A 10,643-nucleotide genomic window follows, 5' to 3' on the forward strand; every position below is an offset into this window, starting at 1 on the left:
ATATTATACAATTTTCTTTGTGTCGCCTTTAGTTATAAAGCTTTACCCACTGATAATGCAATGTATAAGTGGAGATGTCCTATGAAAAGAGTGATGCAAAATTGTTGCCTTCCTAAATGGGCCTTCTGAACCATCAGGAAAGTTATTCTCTATTTAATCTTGACCTTTGCTGTTGTGACATATTAATGCCCTCCATAAGTGTAAGTGAGTGGGACGGATCCCAAGTTCCTGTTTATTCACTTAATCTTGCATAATGTTCTGAAACATTTGTATTTAAAATGATAGCAAGCCATTTATTTGGCTAAACCAAACCTGATGTATACCATGAATCCAAATTGCTATCCTTAATTCTAACTTATGATCATCTTTATCTTTTTAACGCATGCAGTTCATGTAAAGAAAAAACATACAAACAACTTAAAAGCTGGGGTTTAAAGTTTAAAGTTAACTAGGTTGATACCTGTTAATGCCAAATTCAATGTATGAAACAGGAAGTGCTTCTATTTAAAAAAAAAAACTTGTAATAATGACAACTAAGCAGTGAGCACATAAACAAGTTAAGTATATTAACTTGTTTAGTGTCTCTCCCTTCAAAGAAATATCTTGGTTTAATGATGTTTTTAATGGACAAACACTGTGGAGTTTGTCTTGCTCCTCCTGAGTCCGAGTCATTTGAAGCAAAGTGTTTAAGCTTTTAACACCCCTGTCACATGACTGACGATGTTCAACGCTGCAGTTTAATTGTTCACATTGGATTCAAACAGCGCCAGTACTTCAGTTTTGCTCTTGAGAGGCTGCAGTGGCTTCAGTTGGCCACAAGGAGCCACTGTTCTTAGTTAGACCTAAGCATCACAGCTTTGAAATCTCTTTTGGCATGCTTAGAAAGAAAAAGCTTCATGCGGCCGTTATTACATAGCTTCAATAAACATAAACAAGCTGTCATGAACAATTTAGTGCTCACAGTCTGATTATGAAAACAAATGTAATTTCTAACTGGATTATGTGCACATCTCAGGCGCTGTCTACATCTTGATTCCTGTTTAGCTGTAATATGAAATAATAACAGATGAGCTTGGATGTCTAACTCATTTAGCACCTTTTGTTGAAACCATAGAAGAGATGTGTAATGTCACTGTGTCAATCAGCCCTTGGAACTTGGTAAAATCTGATGTCCTCATTGATCATTTTCTCAAATAACTTTCACCTGTTGGATTATTTTCACCCCTCGCTCCCTGAGATAAAGATTATTCATGAGAGACTGAGCCTGAGTCGAGTTTCAAATGTAAGACTTTGTGTTCGCAACTAAAGTGCCACTTCAGTCAGGACTCACATCTCAGTCTTTGGCATTCTCTCTCATCAAACTTAAACTTCAGCCGAGTCCTTTGAACTCTGTGGAAAAATTGTCCGTCCAAATACAACTGGCAATTCTAAAGTACGGTAGCAAAAAGCTCACATCTGAGGACAGATCGGTAGAGTTACAAAAAAGGCTATAAGTGAATAAAATTAACCATCACCATGCTAACTCTTCCTCTTCTGTAATAAGAGACCTTCCTCTGAGAGATGACACACGTCCGAGGCTTTAGTGCGTCACTGACTGCAGCCTTGTCACTGACCCCTGAAGGGAAATGATAATCCTTTTGGCAACTGAATACATTTCAGCAGCGCTGTGAAAGACTGCAATCCTGTGCTATTATCAAGATTAAGTGTCAAGCCTGTGATGCAAGGAATTTTTGCCAAAGCAAGCACTCCATTTCCTTGCAGGTCCTGAATGTGTTCTGTCAGTATCTGTGGGTGTAAATAATGATCATTTTGTTCCAATATGGTTAGAGAGGAGGTGCTGGTGGGTATTTCATCACTGAACCGATGGGTATAAATTAACTTGTGACGGGACAACCAGATGTCTGGACTCTTCCCATGAAGCAGAGGCACAGGAGAAACAAAAGGGGGTAAGAATTCTCTGATTTAAGACAAAACCTGCTAGAAATGTATGAATGATTAAGAATGCAATAATAAACAATATATAAGTACATCTCAAACGAGCAGAATACTTTGTGAAAGTTTTTCTATTTTTAGTCACTTATTTCAAAAGGTGAAACTCATGCATTATAAAACTTCCTATTCAGAGAGTTAAGAGAAAGAAATAAGTGAGTTAGGAAAAAGTTAATCAGTAAATATAGGCAAAACGGCAGCGTAGGGAGGATTGTCAAGCAAAATCAAGAATTTGTTAGAACTTTACAAGGAGTGGACTGAAACTGCAGTTTGTGCATCCTACACCTGGACAACAAGCGTGTTGCTCAGTGATCCAAAACCCTTTTTTGAGCAAAGGTTAAGGTTTGAATTTTATTTTGACATCAAGGTCTCAGAGTGGAAGAAGCGTGAAGAGTTAAAGAATCTGCTTTGTGTAAAATGTCACTGTCATGCAGTTATGATATCAGGTGCCATGTCATCTGCTGGTATTGATCAGCTGTGTTTTCAGAAGTCAGCAGTCGACACAGCAATCTACAAGAAGATTTTGGAAGACTTCATGCTTCTTTCAGCTGATAAGCTTAGCTGAGATGCTGATTTCATTTTCAGGACTTGGCATTTGCCAACACTGCCAAAGGCAGTAAAAGCTGGTTCAACGACCCTGGTGTTGCTCAGCTTGATTGGCCAGTAACCTGATCTGACCTGAACCTAAAGAGAATCGATCAGTTTTTATCAAGAGGTAGATGAAAAACAGCAGATACAAGGATGCACATTACCTGGAAGCCTGTATCAAAGCAACCTGGGCTTCCAACAATGCTGCAGACGGATTGTTTCCATGCAGCAATTCATACAATAGCACCTATAGCTAAGAATATAGCTCACGGAAGTAAACATAGATCGCAGAAGCTTGACAATTCTGTTTAAAATAGATATTTTTTGTCAATTAAATGCAATGGCCTAAATTTACAATACACTGAATTTACGGCTTTCCTTATCCGTAAGATATAATAATCAAAATTACAAAAAAATAAATAAAATATGTACTCTAAGTGCAATAAATAGGAATGCCTAACAAACTAACTTCTACATTTTCTCCTGACCTCTTCATTAGATGTGTGCTATTTCAGTGGCCAAACAAAACCTTAAGAGCAGCTCTAATTAACTCTTTGCTGAGTAACCGGTTTTATTGTTCGTCTCATAGTCTCTATGTCTGGCTAAAAAAATGTCTTCTTATCAGCATGTCACACTTCTTTCAAAACAGATGACACTGGATTGTAGTTATGTAAAATATGAAGAAAGATGTGCGGTTAGGGCCAGATCGGGAAGATAAAAATCCGGTAAAACAGGCCCTCTGCATTATCTCCATACCAAACGAGCATTCCTTTGAGACAGCATGTCGAGCCAAGTCACATCTTCATATTTGTTCTACTACTAAATAAAACAAAGCTTTTTACTATCTTGTGGTTGCTGTTGTATTTATTTCACTGACATTTTGATTTTTTTTCACAGGTTTCTAGCCAGTTTCCCAGACTCTAGCGGATGTGCCAGATGAGGGAGGAAAACCTAATTTAAGACAGAGAGTGAAGCTACCCAGAGGCATTCACAATGTCTTTCAAGCTTACCAAAAGACCGAGCAGCAAAAAGAAAAGTATGTTTATTGAACAGTCGTTTGCCCTGTATGTTGTAGTTAAAATCAGGTGGTTTAATACTGTGAATAAACTGCATGCCCCAGATATTCGTACTTTTCAGTTAGCCATCAAATTGAGGTCATGAATCAGCCTTATTGTAACTTGTTAGTGATTTAAAACCCTAGACAGGGTGAAAACAGAGATTAAGAGTTGACTGCAGTAAACTACTCTATTATGATTGTAAATGTCACAATGTGCACATATTTAGGATTGGAACATGATGTTTTTCTTGTCACATATGCTATTTATATAAAATAGAAACAGTAATTCAGTGTATTGCTGGGTTTGAAATCAAAATATGCACAATTTAAATCAGTAGAGTCCTTTTAAAATATGTTATTCAACATTTTTCTATTCATTATTAAAAATATGTTTAAATTTACAAAATTACAAGTACAATTTAAAATACAGTTTTTACATCCTTGAATAATTTTTTATTTTTTATTTTTTTGTCACTAGGACCTCTGAAGGACAATGCCCAGGCAGAGATTCTTCATAAGCTTGGCCTAGAGGCCTATAGCACTAGACAACTTGATTCTGCATCAGTGTTAAATATCAACGCATGGACTCTGGAGGATAAACAGCCTCTAGAACTCAAAGATCTCCCAAATACTTTCCTCAGACGCCTTTGGCTGCTTAGTGAAGATGCCCGGAGCACTTGTTGCCAGACTCAGCTTGACCCTTTCAATGAGGATGGCAAATTACCAGAGGAAAAACTCAGCAGTTTGGAAGAAAATGCTATCAACCCCCTGGATCTGGTCACATCTGTCTTTATATCTGCTGACACATTTCTGCAGCAGGAGATAACTGTGCGCATGATGCAGTGCAAGTTTGCTGTGCCTTTGGTCCTACCAAACGCTGATCCAGAGAAACCCAGTCAGTTCCTTCTCTGGCCGTTAAGAGGTGTTTTGGGCCAATGGAGATCGCACTCTCTGGTTACTAATGGCAGAGTACAAAATGGCAATTTGGCAAGTACACCTCTGCCAATTATTTCATGTATAAAACTTGGCCGTTGCAGTGTCTCTAAGTCACAAGTGCTTAACTATGTTCTGACTGGACCTAAATCAAGCAAAAACATATTCATACATAAGGGCATGGATGGAGGGCAAGTTCCCCGAAGACTCTCTAATGGCCTTGTAGAGATTGGATGGTATCTACCCACTGAAGATGTCGACAGAGATATATACCAAGCCCCTTTTGTTATCTCTAATTTACGAGGTGATGCCAGCCATCATGAGAGATGTCTCAAACTTTTATGTCAAGCATCATCGGCTGTTATAATTTTCTGTGGAGACTTTAAGGAGAAAGAGAAACAACTCCTTGAATCTTGCAAAGCCATGGCAAGTAAGCTCATCCTAATCGACGTCTACGGCACAGAAGGAGAAGAGAACACAACTATGGGATATGATGGACAGAGCCTTCAAGAATGTTTATGGCTTCCCAAAGAGTCTGTGCTTCCAGGGAGTACTTTGAGTGTGGAGAAAGTGGCAAACAACCTTTGTGAAATCCTTAAAAGTTGGGTACCAGACAATCTGAAACCCGTTACACTTGAGGCAGCAGCAAAATTAGCATTGGATATTGGCCTAAATGTGGATGAAAGCCCAGTCTGCAAAAAAGCAATGGCCACAGTGGAGGAAATATTGAAGGGTTTAGATGAGGGATCAGTTGAATTTCAACAGAAACAACTCCCTTTGCAGGGGCATTTGTGGCACAAACTGGCAGAGTTAGATAAGGAGGAAAGCAAACACAGAAAATCAGAAAAAGAAACTGAACCCCAACTTCAAGAAGAAAAGAAAGACATCTTGGCAGAGTTAAAAAGGTACAAAATGACCCCAGCTATGAAGATTTTTATAGACGCTCTTTTCACAAAGGATAAAATTCAGAGGACTTATTTCCTTACTTGGCTCAAATTGAGGCTTCAACTACAACAAACCGAAAAACTGAACAGTTTTCCAGAGTCACAGACAGAAAAAACAGAACAACTGGAAAACCTTAAACATGAAGCCGATAACAGTGTAGATAGTGACAGTTTCTGTACAGATTCTGAAGAGGAAACTGAAGAACAGCCAGTAAACAATGAAGGATCAGACATTGTTCAGTGCATCAAAACAACACAAGAGGAGGAACAACCTTTGCATAATACAGAAAACACCACTCAACATTTGGAGTCCACACCAGAGTTATCACGTTCTAACGAGGAACAATTGTACCTTGAAGATTCATGTGAAGATGCTAAAGCCTTGTATTCACAGTCTCTTGAGTCAAAAACATACAATTTAGGCATTGAACACTTTTTCCGTGAGATGGGGCTGATTTTTGAGCTCACACATACAAGTGGAAGTCAGAATGTGTTGCGTTTGCCCAAGCTTGCAGCAGATCTTCTCCTCCATGGGGTTCCACTAGAACTAATGGATGGAGATGCATCAAACGTCCCAATATGCTGGCTGGGTTCCATCTTTGCAGAGCTGAACCACTTCCTACATCAAGAGAAGTTGAGGACCAGAGTGCTGACGATCCTAGGCAATCATCACGCTAGGAATGCTGTGGTTCTGTCTGGCCTGTTTGGTGTTGAACTCCAAGAGGGATGGAAAAGAACAAACAGAGGGGTTTATATGGCTGTTCTAAGTCTCCCTGATGATTGCAGAAAAGACTTAGATTATGATCTTCTTTTGTTAATTGACGTGGAAGGCCTTGGCTTAGCTTCAGGAGGAATTGAAACTGATATGTTAAGTCACGACAATATGATGGCCACATTTGCAATAGGATTAAGTGATGTTTTACTCCAGAACATTTCTCCTCATGCTGGCAAAGAGATCGAGACAACATTTAAGGTCATGGTCAGTTCTCTCCTCCGCTCCAAAGAATGCGGTGTATTTCCTATTTGCAATCTCCTGGTTCAAGATGAGGGCCTAGACGCTGTATTACAAGCTTCCCAGTTGAGGCATGTTTGCAAGATGCTACAGACTGAAGACAAAGAAAATGTCAACAATCTCTATGCATTAAATACAAGCAGCACCACATTTGTGAAAGGACCTTGGCCCAATATGTCTCTTTCTGAAACAGTTGATAAACAATACACAAATGATGTGTTAAAGCTTAAGGAAACCCTGTTTGGAGCCCTAAAGAGATGTTCAACCAAGTCTGAAGAGTCAGATTTCATTGGACGGTTGTCTAAGGTGTGGGATGCAGTAAAAAGTGATTCATTTTCCATTAGTCTACAGAACATCAACATGGCTTTAGGGTTTTCTTTGCTCTGCACAGAGTTTTCCCAATGGGAAGATGGTCTTCTGGAAAGCATGGAGAGCTGGTTAATGGGGGCAACAACAAAAATCATTGCCACAAAGGCTTTGGATGGTACCGCTCAAGATGCCCTTTTAAGTGAGTTGAAGAAAGAAGCGCAGGAGGAAGTCAAATCAGAAGTACACAAACTCAAATCAAAAGCAGAAAGCTATCTGATGTCAGAAGAAAATCTCAAAATGAATTCTGAAACATTCATGCCTATGCTTTTGAGCAACATGAGCAAACTCCAGGAAAGAGCCTCTGAGGAGGTCATGCAAAAGTTGGAGACAATCAATGAGTCGCACTGTTCTTTGACTCAAATTGAAAAATTTGAAACATCACTGGAAAGAGAGCAGGAGTTCAAGTTAGTTGCACTAGTGGAGACAAGCAAGTCCACCAATATTCTTCTTCAAGATCACGAACTGGAAGAGGAGTTTGAGAGTGTGTGGAAGAAGATGTGTTCCAGTTTTGACTTCAGACCTTCAGAAAGTGATGACATTAGTTCAAGTGTGGCAGACGTTCTGAGGCAGAATCTAATCAGTCGTGGCCTCCAGAAACACATGGAAAAACTTAATGTCGTAGGCCAAAAGCAGACTTCCAATTTCCAAGTATGTGATGAACATTTTGGATATCGCAGCCGGTTAAAACACATGCTTGAAGACAACAATAAGCAACAAAAATTAGATGCTCAAAAGACAGCGAACAAAATCATAGAGGAATACAACAAGTTTAGTGCAAATAAATGCAGCTTAGCAGCAGATTTCTCAGAAAGCTACATCACTGAGCTGTTAGAAATGATTGAAAATGGTTTAAGAGAAAAGTCATTGGAAATCCGATCAGCTTTTGAAGTCGATTTAAAAATACATCTGTGCAATGCAGCATGTCAAGATTTCCAAAAATTACATGACCGCTTTGGCAAGGACAAAGAACTTCTGACATATATATCTGAAACCAAGAATAAGTACGCAGCAGAGTTCATTTACCAGTTTAGGAAACGAGATCAGTGCCAGAGGGTGGCCCAAGCATTCATATCCATGGTCATCAAACCATTAGTGTTAGCATATATCAATCAGCCATTGGGGATACAAATAGCAAAGGAGATTGAGAATAAAGCTAAGCAGTTTCAGTCTCCACATGCTTTCCACCAAAGCATACTAGAAGATCTGATTAATGAAGATTGCTTTGAAAGCTTTGAACAATATTTGTTGTTCTATGAAGACTACAGACGAACAAAGATTAATGACACAGTGGTTGCTCACTTGGCTGACATAACCAGCCTTCGTAAATTAAAGCAACAAAGACTTGGAGAAGTTGTAGGCCAGATTGCAGCAGCTGTAAGTCAAACAACAGAAGGTGCCAGTGGAGTGCTCAGTGATACAAAGCCACTGCTGGAGAGAGTCTGTCTCATTTTAGAGAAAGATGCAAACATTAACGTTGAGAAGGAGTCTCTAAATGGTCCCCTCTTTAGCATCACAACAGATTGGGATTGCTTTGTTAAGTGTTTACTAGAGTTACTGGCCACAATGCACTTAGGTCTCAGTCAGACCTTCAACCAAAATGTGGATGTACTCGAGGTTCTCAATGACCTTTCAATTCTGCCGCAGGACCACCTTCTCCAAATAGTGAGAGGCTGTGACAAAAGATGCCCTCTATGCAAGGCCCCTTGTGACAAAGTAGAGCTTGACCATGAGATACACAGCTCTCTGCTTCATCGACCCAAAGGCATACTGCCTCGTGACATCTGTTCTCCATTTCATCTCAGTAGCTCAGAAACCAGCAAGGACTCACACGCAGAATTCATGATATGTAAAAATCTTCCTTTGCAAGATACGAACTGGAGTGATGTTTCTGATGACCTCAACAGCCAAAAGGCCAACAATTACTGGAGGTATTGTCTGTGTTTACTATTCATGAGTTTTACAATAGCATTGCTGAACATTGAGATAACGCTTTAAATGTACATTGAACAAATGTACAGTTTGTCAGCACTTATCAAATCTGAAATAAAGATTCTGTTCTTGAATCTACAGGTACGTGTTGGTGAGGTTTAATGAGAAGTTTGCAGCAGAACACAAGCAAGAGCTTGCAAAGTTTCCAGAGGATTGGACGAAGATCACAAAAGAGGAGGCCTTAGATGGTTTGAAAGAAGTCTTTGGCAGAAAAGAGTGAAACTAAAATGGGGCTTTTATTTTTACTCAGTTTTTATTGCCGTATTAATTTTTATATTCTTCATGTAGTTCAGTGAGTTATTCTAAATATCTTTTATTCTGTTCTTATTTTGACTTCGTATGTTTAAAATAAGAAAAATGTGAACCTGATGTGAGAATTTTGTCTAAAACCTGATATGTTACATTTTTTCATTATTTTTATTCACCTGTTACTATTTTCATACATATTTTAAATTCTGTTGTGTGCTTTTTTATTGTCATTATGTCAAAATGGCAAAATATTCCACCAAGCCTGGAAAAATAACGTACTTTAACACAGTTGTAAAATGTCTGAAGCTAGTGAAATTATTTTAAATGATACATTTGTTAGGCTGCTGCTGTTTTTATTTCTTTTAGTGTGGTATCTGATACGTGAAAAAATAGCATACACAAAAGAAACTCGACTTAACTAAAATCACAAATTACTAAATATTTTTATGTCCATTAACTCAATATTTTATCTTAGATTTTGAAGTTAAAATGTGTTTAAAACTTGTCCTTTTTATATTGTTGCTACTTTATTTCTCACCACTTAATCTTTTTCCGTCACTTAATGTGTTTCCATTGTTAAATATATTTTAATGAAAATGTGCATTTTTTTCTCAATGTAGTTTTGTTTTTCTTGATTGACTGTAGTTAAACAATATTTTTTGATCAACATGACTGTGTGAAATTAATAGTATAATTGATTATTGATTGATATCTGTATTAATATTTTTATTTGTTTCCTTTAGAATTTTTTTAATATGTTCTCTATGTCTAACTTTTTTAATGTATGTTGTACTAAATAAATAAATTCTGATAATCATTCTGTCTTTTTACTGTGACACCAGTAAGTTTACTAATTACTCATCTGATACTAATCTGAATCCCAAAGAAGCAGCCAGCATATGCTTGATGCAGAATTCAAATACAAAGTGTCGTCTCTGTGTTAAGCACTGTTAATTAATTGCAAACTTTATTAATGCAATAGTTTTTATAGTTTTATAATTTATTAAATATCACAATCACTCTGTCAATATCACTCTCTTAATTCATGTAAAACCTGTCCAAAGAATGAAATAATCCTTTCTCAATGAACAAATTCAAACACATTTAATGACAAGGAAATTTTAAAAAAATCAAAACTAATTATGTTTAATTAAGCTTTATATGAGACAATGGGAAACAGTAATGAATGTAATCAAGAATTGATCTTTTAATTAATCACACTACAATTTACTTACTATTGAAAAGCTAATAGGGAAAGTGTGTAGAGCAGGAAAACTGAAGATCAAAAAAGAGACTGTTATTTCTCCACCATTTTACAGAGAAGAGTTTTACAATCCATAATTTGGAGTTCTGATACCTCATGAGCTTTACAATAGCATTGCAGGTTGGCTGACAGGAAAATATCGGCATGGCAACTATAGTTATGACCAGATGGTCACCTAACCAAACAGCATAAGAAAGGAAAAACTGATTACAACTGAATCTTGATAAGTTGAATGGGTTTTTTTTTTGC

At 37.7% G+C, this 10,643-nt stretch overlaps 1 protein-coding gene across 2 annotated transcripts; it reads left to right on the forward strand.

Annotated features, from left to right (window-relative positions):
- The first annotated feature begins 1,716 nt into the window (after nt 1–1,716).
- Nucleotides 1,717–9,841, forward strand: LOC102228043 (interferon-induced very large GTPase 1-like). 2 transcript variants are annotated; one of them, XM_023350825.1, is made up of 4 exons: nt 1,717–1,946; nt 3,475–3,613; nt 4,113–8,820; nt 8,963–9,841. In XM_023350825.1, the coding sequence occupies exons 2-4, from the start codon at nt 3,571–3,573 to the stop codon at nt 9,099–9,101; spliced, it is 4,890 nt and encodes a 1,629-aa protein (XP_023206593.1). In that variant the 5' UTR covers nt 1,717–1,946; nt 3,475–3,570; the 3' UTR covers nt 9,102–9,841. The 2 variants fall into 2 exon arrangements, with proteins under 2 accessions (XP_023206593.1, XP_014326154.1); XM_014470668.2 differs by lacking the exon at nt 1,717–1,946 and having other exon boundaries at nt 3,293–3,613.
- Nucleotides 9,842–10,643: the final 802 nt, after the last annotated feature.

Source organism: Xiphophorus maculatus, chromosome 18 (genome assembly GCF_002775205.1).
Source record: "Xiphophorus maculatus strain JP 163 A chromosome 18, X_maculatus-5.0-male, whole genome shotgun sequence".
Classification (NCBI taxonomy): domain Eukaryota; kingdom Metazoa; phylum Chordata; class Actinopteri; order Cyprinodontiformes; family Poeciliidae; genus Xiphophorus; species Xiphophorus maculatus.

Excerpts from the sequence above, each read along its gene's own strand:
- LOC102228043 (XM_023350825.1), top strand. The coding sequence starts at position 3,571 with ATGTCTTTCAAGCTTACCAAAAGACCGAGCAGCAAAAAGAAAA. Across the intron at positions 3,614-4,112 it reads ACCGAGCAGCAAAAAGAAAA|GACCTCTGAAGGACAATGCC; the intron begins GTATGTTTATTG and ends TTTTGTCACTAG. Across the intron at positions 8,821-8,962 it reads AAGGCCAACAATTACTGGAG|GTACGTGTTGGTGAGGTTTA; the intron begins GTATTGTCTGTG and ends TTGAATCTACAG.